At 38.0% G+C, this 18,273-nt stretch overlaps 1 protein-coding gene and 1 non-coding gene across 6 annotated transcripts in view; one reads left to right on the top strand and one right to left on the bottom strand.

Annotated features, from left to right (window-relative positions):
- The window catches only part of Itsn1 (intersectin 1), a 189,235-nt gene that overhangs the window by 120,508 nt on the left and 50,454 nt on the right, over nucleotides 1–18,273 (bottom strand). For all 5 annotated transcript variants that reach the window (XM_070030617.1, XM_070030612.1, XM_070030615.1 and 2 more), the window contains exons 3-5: nucleotides 17,862–17,954; nucleotides 16,537–16,600; nucleotides 5,423–5,583 (exon numbers count right to left, since the gene is read on the bottom strand). In XM_070030617.1, the coding sequence (XP_069886718.1) occupies nucleotides 5,423–5,583; nucleotides 16,537–16,600; nucleotides 17,862–17,954 (318 nt within the window). The remainder of the gene's footprint in view (nucleotides 1–5,422; nucleotides 5,584–16,536; nucleotides 16,601–17,861; nucleotides 17,955–18,273) is intronic.
- Nucleotides 8,436–8,542, top strand: LOC138832760 (U6 spliceosomal RNA). Its single transcript, XR_011373688.1, has one exon. It is a non-coding gene; the product is annotated as a U6 spliceosomal RNA (small nuclear RNA).

The following is an 18,273-nucleotide window of genomic DNA, read 5'->3' as shown; positions in this document are numbered from 1 at the left end:
GCAAGACACATGTTGTTACCAGGGCTCAAACCATTCTATCTTAGAGCACCCTGAGCCTCTTCAGGCTGGCTTGAGACTTCTGGCATCACGGTACCAAATACTCCCATAGCTTCCTGGCTAACCTCATTATATAGTTAACCCTTCCAAGCTTGTCACGTACATTTCACGATCCAGTACAACAATCAGCTGTTTATCCCAGAAAAAGGTTTCCTTTAGTGAGAAATGGTATTTCCCTAGTTCACAGTCTAGACACTGGAGATGCTCACTGTTGCTGGGTTGACTATTGTTTCTAAGTCTTTGAGTGAACAGAGCAAGGAGTCAGATCACTAGGTAAGTGAGTAGGTGAAAATAGAGCTAATTCTCTAATGATTTCTTAACTCATTCAATGTTCCTTGAATTCTTACAAGTTGGTAACAGAGTGTCTATATTCTTTCTGCTTGAAAGTCAACTTTTTCTGGACATAAAATCCTTAGCTCAAGAATTCTATCTTAGCTCTAAGAATTCTATGTTACTCTCATTTTCTTCTGGCATGAAACACTGCTGTCAAAAAAGTCTGAAAATAATCTACTTTTCCTTCCCATATAAGTCATATCCCTTCTTTTTCTATAGGCCCAAATAATTTTTTCCTTTCCTTTTTCCTTTTGGCAATATTGAGATTTTGAGATTTGAAATCAGGGCCTCGTGCTTGCTAGGCAGGCACCCTGCTGCTGGAGCCAGAAGCTCATGTCATTTCTTTTGCTGCTAGGTTATTTTTCAACTAGGGGCTCCTTTCTTTTTGTAGGTTGGCCTTAGACTGTACTCTTCCCTGTGAATTCCATGTTCCCAGAACTGTAGGTGTGTTATCACCACACCTAGCCTGTTTGTTGCGATGGTATCCTGTTAATAAGCCACAATACTAACCTCAAACCACATTCCTCCTGACATTCAGCTCCCAAGTAGTTTGGGATTATAGACATGAGCTACTGCACCTGGCTCCTTCCCTCCCCCCACCCCCTCTTATTTCCAGGTTTTCCAGGACATTATTTTTAGGCACATGATACTGTCTTTTAAATATAGCCCAAAATCTTTTTATTTCAAGAAAGTTGTCTTGAATTCATTTTACCATTTTTATGTTCCCCTGACTGGGTTTTCTTCTTTAGAGACTTCTATGAACCACACATTCAATTTCCTTTGCTTCTGATATTTGCTAGTTCTTGACACCTTTACATACTTTTCCTTTCAACTATAAAGTTCATTTTTCTTTTACTTCTCTACAGACAGATGGGATCTTTGATGATGCTTCTTGTTTAGTCTTCCCTTTCTTTCCTGAGTTCTGCCAACTTATTCTGCAATTTTTAAATTAGGTGTTATTTGGGTCTATATCCCTTTTGTTCTAACACTGTGTGGGATTTGGTCTTGCTTCTTACTTTCTATTGCTGATTTTTAAAGGAGCCTTGCACTCTGGGATTTCTGGTCCCTGTCTTCGTCCTCCTCCACTTTCCGTTGTCTATATCCCTGCACTGCTCAATTGTGATTCCACTCCCACATATTTTTCAGGATGAGGCTCTGTTCCAAATGGAAGCTTTAATGAGCTAGGTTTTATTTGTTGGTTTGGTTTGGGTAGTGCTGGGATGGATTCCATAGCCTCGTGTAGTAGGGTAGGCGAATCTCTACCACTGAGCCATCTCCCCAATGAGTTAGGTGAGTTCCTGGGGGCTCACATCTTCCAGGTCTTCTCACGAGCATCCCTGTGCTGAGCATAATGCCTCTGCTTTCAGAATAGCTGGATGGGTTTTCTTGTGAATACTTGATAGTTGTTGGGATTCTCCTGATCTTGACTACATCAGATACCCAATTCCTTCCCTCTGCACTATTAGATTTTTATATATTTTTGCTTCTCTATTCCTTTTGCCAGTTGTGGGGCTTGTACTCAGGGCCTGGGTGCTGTCCCTCAGCTTTCTTCACTCAAGGCTAATGCTCTACCAGTTTGAACCACAGCACCACTTCCAGTTTTCTGGTGGTTAATTGGAGATGAAGTGGTTCATGGACTTTCTTGCAGGGCTGGCTTCGAACTGCAACCCTCAGATCTCAGCCTCCTGAGTAGCTAGAATTATAGGCATGAGCCTCCAGGACCCAACTCAAGTTCATATATTACTTATGCAGGATTTAAAAATAGTTTATATATATATATATATGTATATGAATGAGAGATGTTGTTCCTAGGTAAAACATTTAATAATTTTCGCTTTTTTCTTCAAATCTTTTTACATTGTCAATTTTTAATTGGTATCTATTTTCCTTATACAATGAAAAAACAAAACTTTTCATTTCCTTTTCTTTTCTGATGCTGGGAATTGAATCCAGCACTTCATGTATGCTAAGCATATGTTTTACTACTTAGCTACACCCACTCAATAGGCCAACTTTTAATTAGAAAATGAATTAAATCCCTGAAAAGGGTGATAAAGAGGGTGAGGTTCATCACATATGCTGTATGCAGATACAGAATTGTGATAATAAAAGTCCTGACAAATCCTTTTTATGTTTCCAAAATAAAGAAAAAATGAATCTAATCTAACCACCATATTATTGCCACCCAGATCTAAGTCACCACTACTTAGGTAGAATTGAGAGGTGGAACTAAAAATATAAGCAAAGATGAGGTAGGTTTTTTTTGTTTTTGTTTTTGTTTTTTAGTGCACTTTGGCAACCTAGATCAAAATCATAATTTTAAACCCATCTAATGCTTTCATGGTTTATTCACTAGACAATAGCTTATGCAGATGGATGTGATGAGAACAAGATGAGGAAAGCCAGGGAGAAGCCTAAGGGAAGAAAGAGCTGGCGGATTTATAGAATATCAGGTCAGAAACTCTGGTAGGTTCCCTTAGTAGCAGTAACAGGTTTTGTAAGTGACTATAAGACCCTTGCCACAACTTCCTAAAAATAAATCAGCAATATTTATAGTTGAAATTCCTAGATCCGAATGGAATTGGTGAAAATAAAATAAACATTAGAGGAAGAATTGCTGACACGTAAGTTTGAATGGAGTACAAAAGGAAATGGGATGTTAATGGGTTCCTTCTCTCCTCTCTTGTAGTGCTAGAAGACCAAAAAGAAAACCCAAGACCAAACTGTTTTAACACAGGGGTCCTGACCAAAATCTTGGCCATTCATGCCCTCCTCCAAAACTTACTTCACTTTATCACCTATCATTAGATAGATTACCAGGAAGAAAGGGAATAAAACTCAATCTACAATTTTTGTGCTTTGTTGTAAACTGTTTAAGAACTTCTCCAAGAATAACATGCTTTAATACTGGGCGCCGGTGGCTCATGCCTATAATCCTAGCTACTCAGAAGGCTGAGATCTGAGGATGGTGGTTCAAAGCCAGCCCAGGCAGGAAAGTCCGTGAAACTCTTATCTCCAATAAACCACCAGAAAACGGGAAGTGGCGCTGTAGCTCAAGTGGTGGAGCTCTAGCCTTGAGCTGAAGAGCTGAGGGACAGTGCTCAGGCCCAGAGTTCAAGCCCCATGACTGACCAAAAAAAAAAAAAAAAAAAAAAGAATAACATGCCTTATCCCATCACTATTTGATATTTAAGTCAATCTAAAAAGCTAAAGTCTAAAGGAGAAACAGAGAAACAGTCTCAGCTACAGACAACCTCAGAGCCACAAATTGCCAATTGATTTGTAAAGAAAATACTTGGCAGAGAAAGGTGTTTTTTAAAAAAAATAAATAAATAAACACAGGGTCAGGAATGTGGCTTAGTGAGAGTGCTTGCCTGGCATGCATGAAGCCCTGGGTTTGATTCCTCAGTACCACATAAACAGAAAAGGCCAGAAGAGGGGCTGGGAAGGTGGCTCAGTGGTAGAGTGCTTGCCTTGCATGCATGAGGCCCTGGGTTCAATTCCTCAGCACCACATAAGCAAAAAGAAAAAAGCCCAAGTGGCGCTGTGGCTCAAGTGGTAGAGTGCTGGCCTTGAGCTGAAGAGCTGAGGGACAGTGCCCAGGCCCAGAGTTCAGGCCCCACTACCAGACTCAAAAAAAACAGAAAAAAGAAAAGGCCAGAAGTGGTACCAAGGCTCAAGTGGTAGGGTGCTAGCCCTGAGCAAAAAGAAACTCAGGGACAGTGTTCAGGCCCTGTGTTTAAGCTCCAGTACTGGCAAAAAAAATAAAATAATAAAATAAAATAAACTTAATGATGTTTTTAATGAGTATAACAACATTTTTTTTGTTTTGGTTTGGTTTTTTTGCTATTCCATTTTCACCATGACAAAATTTAATTTACCTATAGTGGCTTGAGTCCCTCAAAAGTTCATATGCTAGAAGCTTCACCCACCTCCGCAATGTGGACCTTGTAGATGTGGACCTTTAAGAGGGAGCTAGAGGGAGGCCCTGAGGTCACAGAGGAAATGCTCTCAGCTCCCTTGGGACCCAGAGCTCTCTCAGAAGCCAGTTGTACTAAAGAGTGCAGCTGACTGCTGAGTTGCTTTCTTGTTTGAATAGATTTTTCCTCCCACACACATTCCCACCATTGTGCCACCATCTGCCACGAAGTCCTCACCAGAGCTGAGCCAAGGCAGACCCTTGCCTTGAGACTCCAGAACTCTGAGATCAATCAATCAATCTCTCCCTCTCTCTCAATCTAGTTAGCTTGCCTCCTGGGTGTTTCTCAGCTTATAGTCACACAAAGCCGAAAACTACTATAATGGCCAACTGCCTTTACTATTAAATCAAAAAATATATAGCATGTATGAAAACTGAATAATGAAACCTGTTGAAACTGTGTGGGTTTTTTGTTTTGTTTCACTTTGGTGCTGATCCTGGGGCTTGAACTCAGATTATCGCTTGTGCTCAAGGCTAGCACTCTACCACTTTGAGCCACAGTTCCATTTCCTAAAAATTGTAAAAGGGTGAAGGGGAGGAAAAATGACGGAAGAGATATTTGCTTGGGGTACATTATGATGTATATATATATATATAGAGAGAGAGGTATGAAATAAATCATTCCCTTGTATAACTAAAAAAATATGTATATGGTTTTTATTATATATATATATATATATGTATATTTTCCTCTAGATACCATAATACAATGGAATTGTTTACATGTAAGAAGAAAGGAAGGCATTCTGGAAACAGAAAAACAAAGTAAGCATGGAACAATGTGAAAGGTCAATGTGAAGGGGACAGAAAACGCAGCACCAGACTGCAGGTGTATGTAGCCCAGATGGACAACCCGCACCTCTGCTTTCAGAGTGATGACTTTAGGCCTAGGGTTCAATCCTTTTCTTCCTCCTCCTTAACACTACCTTTCTGTAAAGAGCTATCATTTTTCAGAAAGAATTGCCCATAAGAATTTCACAATATCAAAAGGGAAAAAATCTATTTTAAAAATATAATGATGAAATATAGGAAGCAATTCATTTCCAAACTTACCAAATGCTGGTGCACTAGAAATAGCAACTGGTTGCTGTTTCATGACAGGGGGAAGTGCAGAGGGGAGCTGATATCCTTGTAGCTTTAGTTTGATAAGCTTCATAGCTATGGAAAACTCCACTTGATCCATTCTTCCATCATTATTCATGTCAGCTAGAGCCCTGAAAACCAGCATAGACTCAGAACAACTGTGACCACAAAAGAAGCCTTCCCAACCACCACTCCCATTAACACAAAACGAAATAATCAGCTCCCTTCCCTAGGGAGAAAAAAGCAAAATTTTACTAAGCTATGGGGAAGAACTGAAGTACTGGCAAGGTTTTACTGAATATAAAATATCTTTTATACTGCTACTTTCTACTTGCTACTGTACTTTCAAAGCCTGGCTTTGAAAATTTTATACTATAGACAAAAGAGGTTTCGTTTCTGATGAAATGTTCTAAAATTAGTGTTGGCTGAACAACTGTCAATATGCTACAAATCACTGATACAGTTTAACAAGGCTAATTTTATTACACGAATTATGTGGGAATGAAATCTAGTAGGAAAAGAATTGTACTTCTAGAGATTCTTGGATAAATTCTATTCACTCTGTGCTGTTCTACAGACTTTATAAAATGTAATCCTTTGCTGTATTATGGTCTACTATGCTGTAATACTGCTATTATTCTACATTTTCTTTGAGAGGCCCACCCTGCATACTGAGCTTACAGTATGCTTGCTCAGAAATACATGGTCTGAATGCAACTGTTAATGAATTTTTAAATAAAATAATTTCTCCTAAAGGCAGAAAAAGATTCATATTTGTAATTGAAATTACATTGCACAATAAACATATATACTCATATTCATGACTTAAATGAAAAAAGTTTGTTTGGACTTTATTTTTTCGAATCCAGACATTAAGAATACAGGGATTTTTTAAAAACCCAATCTTATGAAAAATCTTCTTTGAAACATTAAATAAGGCAAGTCAGTTTAATTAAAATTAATGCCATGACTAGCAATCTTTTAAAGTGAACTACGTTCAGGAATTGTCTCCAAAGGAAATAAAATTTCACAAAAACTAATCCTACATAGCTGGAGTTCAACCAAAACAAAAGACAAAAACAACAACAAAAAAATCAAAAACCACATGATGCAACACAACAAGAAAGGCACACAATGAAGACTCAAAATCTCCAACAGTGATAACAATTGAAAATGTCAGCACAATTATTTTGGAAAATACAGACAGCTCCTGAAGCAGGAAATGGAGCTCCAGAGCTGCCAGAAGCTGTTTTGCTCAGGCAGGGAATCCCAGCTCCCACTGCAATCATGATCACTTATTTCAGCAAATGTGCCAGTAGAATCTGCACTCTCTCTTCAGATTGTTCATTCCTCGCTATGACAAAATTCCTGATCAATTACATGACTTTTTCCTGTCATTTTATAAGTACTCACTGCCTATGCCATATTAACTATGGGCTGTTAAAGTCATGGTCTATTGATTTTGTGTCTTTACTATACAGAAATTATACATTTATATCAAGTTTTACTGAAATTATGCATTGGTATATTTTTATCACAGTTTGTAAGTTTTCAGTCCTTGATTTTCTAATATTGTAATATTTCATTACATTTTAATTGTGTGTGTGTGTGTGTGTGTGTGTGTGTGTGTGTGTGTGTATGTGGTGAGTACCCAACAATATTTCTTCTAGCAGATACCTAACTTTTACACCAATATTTATTAGTTAATCCATTCTCTTCTTACTGAAATACCATGTTCTATCACGTGTTAAATGTTCATAAGAAGTGAGACCTATTTCCAGATTATCTTTCCTAATTGAGGAATTCTTAGGGAATCTGACAGGGATCTGGTCACGCTAGCTCTGAGGTACATTCCTTGCTTGAAGGTAAGCTTTTTCCTTTTTCAAAACTTCTGTTGATTATTCACAAATGCATGTTCTTCCCCTATCAGCTTTAAGATCTTGGTCTCTATTCTATACATATTCCTCTTGAGATCCAAATAATTCATTCTATTTATCTAATTTTTAGAGAACTGACATATATATGTCTGCTCACCAGCAAAAATAATGTATTCCTATTTCTTCAATTCTATTTCCTTTGATAGTATTTTCTTCACATAAAGTAATAAAATTTCATTGATAAATACATTCTAAGGAACTTAAATTTTACACTGAAGTATCTTAGTTTTAGTAAACCTACAATCACATAACTAAAACCTAATACAGACAAAATTTTCTGATTCTGAAGCAATCTGTATCTTGGGATAAATTCATATATGCCACAGCTTCATGGAATTCATATATTGTAAAGTTCTACTTTCTAAGTTTAGTTTTTGTTCTTGCATCTACACTTATAACTGAAACTGATATCTAGTTGCTTTGTTTTTGCATTATATTTCAGGTTTTATGAAAGGAAATTAAGTAATGAAATGTAAAGTTTCCTTTTATTACTGAATATTTTAGTAAAGAAATTTAGCTATTTCAAAAACTTTTCAGGGAAGAAAAACAGTTCCCATTAATTGACATCAACATGCTTGCTTCAGAATTTATTAACTTTAAAATAATCAGTTAGATGCCCACTCTCTATTCCCCACACTGCTGTTCCCAAAACCTATTTGGCATGAGAGTAGTTGGGAGAGAAGAAACTTTCTAGTAACTGATTAATTAGAATAATGCCATGTTTCTAAAAACCTTTCCAGTCAAGTACCTCTATAAGCAAAAAGAAGGAGCACGTAATCTTCAAGTTTTACAGGCTAAATTAAACCACTTCCAATTCCAATATTTAATTGATTTTGTAGTTCTCTGTTTTTTCTCAATTCTAAAAGTGTGACTGAGTCAGATAATTGTGGTTCACACCTGTAGTCCTAGCTACTCAGGAGGTTGAGACATGGAGGACCATGGTTTGAAGTCAGCACAAGCACAAAAGTCCACACGACTCCAGCTCTAATTAGCTAGCAAAATGTCAGCCTGGAGGCATAGTTCAAGTGACAGAATGCTAGCCATGAGTGCTTGCTTGGGCAGCACATATACTAACGCTGGAACAATACAGAGAAGATGAGCATGGCCCCTGCACAAGGATGACATGCAAATTCATGAAGTGTTCCACATTTCCGTAGTTCAATGGCTAAGCGCACAGGACCATAGATAATAAAGCACATCAACAGGAACTCTAAGAATTGGAAACAAGAGGTTCTTATTATATCCTGAATGCAGTTATTTCTTTTCTTTTCTTTTCTTTTAGTTTTCTGTACCCTTTGTCTTGAATGTAAGTTTATCTGATTCCCAGAAGGGACAGGGACTCCCAGAAACTGCAGGACAAAAGATGAAGTAATGTAACAATGCTATTCACTTGATACCATGTTGGAAATGAACTATACAACTTGGGGGGAGAGGAGGAGTAGAGAGGGGTAAGCTAGAGAAAATGAGGGAGAGGGCAACAGTGTTTAAAGAGAAATGTACTCATTACCTTACTTATGTAACTGTAACCACCCTGATCATCACCTTCATAATAATTAAAAAAAAAAAAGAATGCTAGCCATGAGCAAGAAAGCTGAGCAAGAGCATGAGATACTAAGTTCTAGTCTCAGTACTGCAACACACACGCACGCGTACACACACACACACACACACACACACACACACAACTGTTGAGACTCCTTAGGGTGGGTGATAGAAAACTCAACCATTGTAAACATACAAAAATATAAACGTTTCCCACAAAGCCCAGCTTCTCTCCTTCTACCCCAGTATACTGCAACAGTGCTGGCAATTCTATTTCTCAAGGTTTTTCCTGTTATTTACACACACAAACACACACACACACACACACACACACACAACACACACACACAACACACACACGCTCTGTCATCCATTTCCTAGCTCACTTACAATTATTTCCCCAATTACTTGTTTCTATTAATTCCCCAAAGTGTGATGGTAAGACTGGACAATAATGAAATTCTATTTACAAAACTTCAGAGTAAAAGTATATGCTAAACCCAGTAAAAAAAAAATAAAAATTGCTGCATCTGACTCTTGAAACAAACCAACTCCATAAGCTTGGCATTAAAGCTGACATACCAACAAAGAGGATTGTGATGAGAGAGCAAGCAGAGATACGCTGGATACCAAGGCAAGCTTTTTTATTTGGTATGCACAAATAAACCACACACATTCTTCCCCACTATTGTGGGGAAAATGTTCTGGGGGGGGTGGGGGGGGGGGGGAGAGGGGAGGGGAACGACACTGCAAGTCACAATGTAAGGGAAACGGTATAAAGCAATTACTCTTTGACCCAGCAATTGTATCACTAGGAATTTAACATGAAGATAAAATTTCCAACAGTACAAAAGCACATATGCATAAACTTATACAATTCTGCATTACCTACAATCACAAACTATTGGAAATAACCTAGATTCATGAACACATGACACTGAATGAAAAAATAATGAACACTATTTAGATGTTAAAGGAAAAGGAAAATGACCTCTACAGAATTGTACCAGTGGTCTCCAGGGAAAATGTTAAGGGAGAACACCCAAGCCCTAAGTTCAAGCCCTCACATTACACAAATACAGAGAGAGAGACAGAGACAGAGACAGAGACAGAGACAGGAAGGGAATTGAAGGGAGAAAGAAAAAAACGAAGAGAGGAGAAAAAGAAAAACAACTACCAAATAATTTTGAGCTCTACTTGGTAGGCTTGTCATTTGTAGCGAGTATGAGTTTGGTGGGTCTGAACTTAGTCTCTTTGTACTACAGGATTAAGGGAGAAGGCCCCATCATATTCACTGAAGCAAAACAAAGACTACAGGTATCTTTAGGAGCCCACCAGTTCCACACAGGTTTGTCACAGGCCACTTATCTCCCACTTGGCATCTCCTAAGCTAAAGGTAAGAACAAACAATGCAGGTTATTCTTTCAGTTTGTTCATTCATTCATTCATTCATTCAAAAAAAAGACAAAACAAAACTGGGAGGCACTACCTAAGTAATGTCCAAGTATGATGTAGGAATTGGAGTTTTAACTACAAAAAAGATAGATAAGGTAAGATGGGTAAGGTAACCATTTAGAGCTTACATCTTGGCAGAACTACTTTGGACTTCTAGGTGGAAGACTGCCTACTACACCTCTTTGCACGGTTGCCTATAAACTAGAACCTTTTTGAGTTATCTACACAGGATCTAGAACTGCATTACAGGAACAAGAAATGTTCTGTGCAGTGCCTGAAGGCAAAAAGAAACCTGGACCACTTAAAAAATAGAAAGGTCATCTTCTGAAGTAGAAATAAAGTAGTGACAAAAATAAGAGATGAGGGAAAAAACAAAAACCAGCCCACATTAGGATTTGTAGCCTTGGCAATGACTTTCAATGGAGAGTTTTAAATGTATTTACTTTTTGTTTAGTTTTTATGCTTGCTTTCTTGCTATGCTGAAGATCAAACCCACTCAGAGATTACTTCTGGAGCAAGCAGCTCTACTGAGGTGCTTTTCTAGCAAATGCATTTACTTCTTAAGAAGACTTCATTCACTTGCTATTTGGAAAATGGAGTTTCATAGAGTGAGTGTTGAAGAGTAATCTAGTCTAGGTGGCTCAAAAGTGGGCAAAGATAAGAGGACAGATCAGGATGGCAGCAGTGGTGATAGAAGGTGGCCAGTTAGGATATAATCTCTAAAAGGAGTCCTAAGAAATGTTATGGATTGATATACAAAGTAAAGAAGAGAGATGAATCATGGCTCATAGTGCTTGATTTGGGCAACTTGGTGACAAAGCCGAATGCCATGAACTGAGATGGCAAAGACTTGAGAATAAGGGTTCAGAGAGAAGCGATTATGTGTAGATGAGTTTGATCAAAACTGGAGCTGAAGATCCTTAGTATAGATTCAGAGGTGTCATATCATAGTACAAGTTATATAGCATTTGCCCTGTCCCAACCCCATCCTGAAACCAGATTACCAGCCTCTTCAATCTGTCTTTATGTTTCTGGTTCTTCTCTTCACTTTTTGGGGGGTAGGGGCAGGGGAGGGGTTAATTTCCAGAAGAATAGGTCCCTTCTTCTCATTTCCATTTCCATGCGCCCTGTTTTCTCAGATCTCATAGCCCTATCCAACTTCTTTGACCCTACCTCTTTCTCCTTGTTATACCCTTCTAGTAATTGTCCATTCTGCTTCCTCCTCTACCACACCAAGGCAAGGCTGAAACAATTTTAAGCATTCAAGTCCCAAAAGGATATTTCCAGTTCCTTATTAGTAAGATAATTTCTAGGAAGATGCATCATCTTTGGCTGCTGTTATAATTGGCATTGTACATACTGACCTAACTCCATCTTCTGAGAATTCCTCTTGTGTTCTTCATTAGAAATCAGGTTGGAGGGACAAACAGTTCAAGGATTCAGAACCTACTTAACTATCTACAAAACATTGGTAACAAAACATTGTTAGCTAGGCACTGGGTAGCTCACACCTATAATCCTAACTCCTCAAGAAGACAGGACATCTGGAGAATTGCAGTCATAGGGCAGTCCAGACAGAAAAGCTCACTAGATTCCATCTCCAAAATAACTAGCAAAAACCAAGACTGGAAGCATAGCTCAAGTATTAAGAATGCTAGCTTAATAAGGCAAGAGGCTCTAAGTCAAAACCTAATACCAGAAAACAAAACAAAACACACAAACAATTATTAAAGTTTTTCACATATACTCATCAGTCTATATGGTTTATACTGGAAAGGAATCCAGAGCCAAAACTGTAAGGCTCATAGACAAAACTGAAACAGTTCCTAATATTCAATACAAAGTCTCTTTCCTTCTAGATGATGGACATAGGACTTCATAAAATGAGTCCCTATACCTTTCTCTACAAGCACAGTAAAGGTCAAATTAGGATCTTCCTGGAAGAATGTAAGAACATGAGATCAGTATGAGTCAGGAAAGGGAAACTGTTTTGTTTGAACAGCTACTATTGTTTACAATTTTTAAAATCTAGGTTTGAAGAGGTTAAGTATTGTCAAGGGTTACTAAGTGAATAAGTATCAGAGCTAGGGCTGGAAGACAGAGCTTGCTCATTTTTATGCTACATTAGCCCATCATCTCAGGACATATTTGGTTTCTGAAGTTTCAAAGTACTTTTCAAAGATATTTCTTTTGGGAAAAGATGTGACTTTTTTTTTACAATTCCTAATATAAAGGCTAATAAGAATAAAATATACTATTTCCAAATGTAGCAGAATATCAGAAGGAGGAAGAGGAAGAGGAAGAAGAAGAGCAGGAGGAGGAGAAGGAGGTAGAGGAGGAAGAGGGGGAGGAGGAGATGACATCTAAGACTACCACCAAATCACATTTAAACTTAACAAAACTTTTCACTATATTACATTTTAGCAGCACAGCAGAGTGATAGAGATCATCATGGTCCCTTAGCAAGAATGAAATATAAATCTGTGAAGGATTCTATGTATTATTTCAAAATAATAAACTATAAAATTTAAAAATTAACCAAAATTACTTTCAGGGTTGGGAATGTAGGTCAGTAGTAGACTGCTTGCCTAGCATGCCTGAGGCCCAGGTCTTAATCCCTACCTAACACTGGGGAGAATAAAAGACTTTTAGCCATGTGGCTAAAAACAGAATCAAGTTTAGACCAGTCAGTTAGAAATATTATAGTTTGAAAAACTAACAACTATCTTAATAGTTTTTTGGGGTTTTTTTTGGGTCCGGTCGTGGGCCTGAACTCTGGACCTGAGCACTATTCCTCAGCTCTTCAGCTCAAGGCTAGTGTTCTACCATTTGAGCCACAGTGCCACTTCCAGCTTTTTTTCTTCTGCTTATGTGGTGCTGAGGAATCGAACCCAGGGCCTCAGGCATGCAAGGCAAGTGCTCTACCACTGAGCCACCTTCTTAGCCCTCTTAATAGTTCTTAGTGAAACTGAAATTTCCCTACTTAATGCTTTACCTTACCTAACACTATATTGTGGTGATTATTATGTTGCTATTGACGTGTCTCTTTAGGAGTGTAATGTTAATTTTTTTTTTGGGGGGGGGTCTGATAGTGGGGCCTGAACTCTGGGCCTGGGTGCTGTCACTCAGCTCTTCAGCTCAAGGCTAGCACTCTACCACTTGAGCCACAGCACCACTTCAGGCTTTTTTCTTTTTGCTTTATGTGGTGCTGAGGAATCAAACCCAGGGCCTCAGGCATGCAAGGCAAGCGCTCTACCACTGAGCCATCTTCCCAGCCCCGAGTGTAATGTTAATATTTTTTTCACTGCTGAATCCTCAGCACCCAACACTGGTTCACAGTGGATATCTGATAAATAGTGTTTTCAATGTTGGAAGAATAAAAGTGTAGTGAGGTTCGCTTGCAGCAGAGTATTCATCACAAGCTGTTTTATTCATTCATTTTTTTAAATATGTTACTAGTCTAGGTTGGCCTCTCAAGTGCTGGGATTATAGACAAGCATGATCTCACCTAGCTATGAGAAATTTCTTGAATGAAATTTTAAATTTGGAAATACGAAGATAAGCACAATCAAGTGAGGAGAAGTTAGGTCTTGGAGGGCAAATTCTAGAGCGAGGCAACAGGGTCATGTACCAGAGGCAAAGCAAAGAAGCACGTTACAATTAAAACAGGTGCCCTGAAACCTCTGCGTTTACATTTAGGCAAGTAAGTGGTCAGACACAGCTCCTGGGCTTTCAAGGCATGACTTCTGCTCATGTATTATTCACACATATCAAAAGTTAGAACCAGGGCTGGGAAGGTGGCTCAGTGGTAAAGCGCTTGCCTTGCATGCATGAGGGCCTGGGTTCGATTCCTCAGCACCACATAAGCAAAAAGAAAAAAGCCGGAAGTGGCGCTGGGGCTCAAGTGGTAAAGCGCTAGCCTTGAGCTGAAGAACTGAGGGACAGTGCCCAGGCCCAGAGTTCAGGCCCCATGACCGGACCAAAAAAAAAGTTAGAACCTGAGGAACATGCTCCCTAATGGAAAGACAGCCTGGCAGTCAATATGCCGACAATCATGAAAAAGAAAAGATAGAAGTCGTTCCACAGCAGCACAGAACCTGGTATCACTTATTTTCGTTTTGAATATATCCGAATATGCAGGAATATACAAATATCTCCTGTGAAAGTTCTCACATTTCAGTGTGTAATTTTCATAACAAATTTAATCAAGAAAAGTTTAGAGTGAGTTCTGAAGCCTCTGAAAATAAAAGTGTTTTGTCAATCTTTATTTCCATAAGATTGTTTTTTTAAAAAACAAAACAAAACAGGCTGAGCATTCAAAGGGACAATTAGACAATTTAGTTATGTGGAATATCCAGTCTCTGATGATAACAGCTACATTTGTGGAGTTTTGTTTTGAAGGTAATTAAATTATGTGCCAGGTTCCACACTAAACCTTTCATGATAGTTTTTCTCCTAATTCTCTCAAAATCTTTATAACAATCACTTTCTAAATTTGAAAACTGAGATTAAGCCTAGCACTGGTGGCTCACACCTGCAATCCTAGCACTCAGGAAGCTAAGACCTGAGGATCATGGTTCAAAGCCAGCCCAGGCAGAAAAGTCCCCATGAGACTCTTCTCTTCAATTAACCACTCAAAAAAACCAGAAGTGGAGCTGTAGCTTAAAGTGGTAGAATGCAAAAGTGCTCAAGGACAGTGCCTAGGTCCTGAATTCAAGCCCACAACTAACAAAAAGAAAAAGAAAACTGAGATCAAAGATGGTAAATACGTATATGTTCCAAATGAAAGACAGAAGTGTACAACTGGGATTCAAACCATGTGCTCTCTCCTTATAGCAAGCTCTCTGAATAATACCAATAACCTTAAGAAGAGAAACAATAACTGTAACAACTACACAAGTGGGAAAATGCTTTTTATAATTCAGTATGGCTCCCAGGGTTATTAACCTAGAACTCAAAGTACTTTCACTATCTTGTTCTTTATTCTCTCTTTTTTCTGGCTTCAAAAGACCAACACTTATTTGTGATAGTCAGTCAGAGAACTCTATAAAACCTATTACAAGGCATGTGTTATCACATGCTGAGAATACCAACTACTCAGGAAATGGAGGCAGGAAGATCATGAGTTCAAGGTCAGCCTAGATAAAGTTACTGAGCCCCTATCTCATAAACAAAACACAAATAAAAGGGGTAGACACATGCTCAAGAGGTAGAGCACTTGCTTAGGATGTGGAAAGCCTGGAGTTTAATCTTCCATACTGTAAATGGACACTATTTATTTCTATCCTGGAATAACCCTCAAATATTTTCTTCATTATTGTTTAATTAATAAAAGATATGGAAAAATTCTATCATTAAGGAAGAAATGGGGGACAAAGTGATTCAGATGAAGCCAAAATAAATTGGTGACAAAAATACCAAAATTCAGATGTTTCCACTCTAAGTTCAAGTATTTTTCAGCATGCACAGCCATTCAAATGTCATTCCTTTTTAAAAGTTCTATTAACAAAGAAACTTTCAGACTGGGAAGCAGCTGAGAGGAAGAGTGCTTGCCTACCTAGCATACATGCAGCCCTGGGTTCTATTCCTCAGTACCACATAAACAGAAAAGGCCAAAAGTGGCACTCTGGCTCAAGTGGTAGTGCTAGTCTTGAGCAAAAGAAGCTCAGGGACAGAGCCCAGGCCCTGAGTTCAAGCCCCAGAAATGGCCCCTCCCAAAAAATAAAAGAGAGAGAAAGAGAAAGAGAGACTTTTTAGAAGTATTTCTATGTAAGAAGTAATAGAGTATTCCAAACTGGAGATGTATGTTCTCTTTCTACATGGCATAAAAAGTCATATTATAAATAAACAGAACATATTACAAATAGACATAAAAAGTCATGTTACAAATAAACACTAAAAAGTCATATTATAAATAAACAAAATAGCCCCAGCAGGAAAGTCCTTGAGAGTCTGATCTCCAATAAACTACCAAAAAAAGTAGGGAGTGGAACTGTGGCTCAAGTAGAATGCTAGCCTTGAGCCAATTAAGAAGCTTAGTAACAACCTTAGGCATTGAGTTTAAGCTCCCCAAAATAAGAACCAACAGACAAACAAACAGAACTGGACAGTGTTTATTTTACATTATGCTTAGATAAAATCCCTACTTACCATATCTGTGCTAAGACAGGTTGAGGTAACCCAGATTGAAAAAAAAAGTTTCTTGCTTGATCACCTATAAATTAAGTAGAAGTAGTTTCAGGTTAAAAAACAATGACTGGCAGAAATACCCATTGCAAAATTATGAAATTAAGAAGAAGCTGCTGATCCTTTAAATGCTAAATTGACTAAAACTGCATGGGTAAAAGTCAAATGGTGACCCTTTAAGCAATAGTAAAATCAATCTATATGCATGAGCTTCAGAACTTAATTTTTAAAATATATCATCTCAAAAGGACATACTGCTTTTCTGGGACAGATTGTCCACTTTAACCTACTATTAAATAAAAAATTAGCTATTTGTCATGACTGCCATGGTTTGGATCTGGAACGCTGCCTAAGGTCCCTGTGTTAAAAGCTTGGTCCCAGCTTAGTGCTATGGAAAGTAGTTAAACTTTTAGGCAGTAGGTCACTGGGCCAAAACAAAAGGCCCAAAGTAATGGGACCTATCATTCTTGAACTCAAACCTCCAAAATTGAGCCAAAACAAACCTAACACAATGACAAACATGTATTCAGAAATGCTAAGGATCCCCCAAATATGATAACCCATATTCTACTTAGGGGGGGGGAAAACCCTCAGTTGGGTGTCTCAAACCCTGTACTTAGGAGGCAGAGGCAGGAAGATTGCAGGTTTGAGTCCAGCCTAGGCTATATAGTTAAACAGTGTCTCAATTAAAAAAAAAAAAAAGTTATTTGCCACTCCCAATATTTTTGTCCAAATTTTGGTACTGCTGATGTATTCACAGAAAATGAGTAACAATGATCATATCATGATTAAGAATTAATAAATTAAAGAACTATAGTACAAACACATATAAAAACATTTTCCTAGGAAATCCAGATTTTTCCTAAAGAGTAATCAAACAGGAAAGATAATAAAAAAGCAAAGTGCAAAACAGAACATTGATTGGAGAGGAAAATAATATCCTGTTTGAAAAATGTTACAGTCTTCCAAATCAGTTCAGGATCAGAATCAAGCAATCATTTTATCTAAGGCCACAATCTCAACCTACCTAAACAATGTAGTCCTTTGACCATAACCAGTTCCATTCAGTGATAAGCCACAAACCCTGGCTTGACATTGACAAAGGACTGCAAAAAGGTTTGAAGGTGTTATAAGAAAGGCTATGGTAAATTAAAGGCTCAAAGTTAAGACAAAATAGGAGAAAAATGTCCCTTGGTTATATCTGCCCACTTCTACTTTACATAACAGATTCCCACAGATACATGCAGATATATGTTAAATAAGAATGAGAAAATGTTGACTGTTATTACCAGTGATAAATCCAGATATTGGCTTTAAACTATGGAACTGCTGATCATGCTTTGCTCTTTCCTCTACAGTTATGGCCCAGATATCCAGGCTACCTACAGTCCAAAGAAAAGACAGATAAGTTATTCAGTGAGAAAAGCAAGAGGCTCACACACTCAATTTCCATAGCACCTTAAGTTGCCACCAATAGGTTATAAATGGTTTGATGAATTAACATTCTTCTCCTTGGAAAATCAAGAGAAAAGCAAATAAAAAATATTGGCACAAATTCCTTCTTAGAAACATGTGCCATAAACCTACAGTTAGGCTTAAATGAAAACATAGTATGTTAATCATTTATTTATATAAACTGAAGCAATAGATTAAGTTAAACTTAAAACTGCATTCTCAGATATATTAAATATCACAGATAAA

Source organism: Dipodomys merriami, unplaced genomic scaffold (assembly GCF_024711535.1).
Source record: "Dipodomys merriami isolate MVZ:Mamm:240054 unplaced genomic scaffold, mDipMer1.0.p SCAF_2, whole genome shotgun sequence".
NCBI lineage: Eukaryota > Metazoa > Chordata > Mammalia > Rodentia > Heteromyidae > Dipodomys > Dipodomys merriami.
The sequence above is the reverse complement of the archived record's forward strand: the minus strand, read 5'-3'. Positions and strand labels throughout refer to the sequence as shown.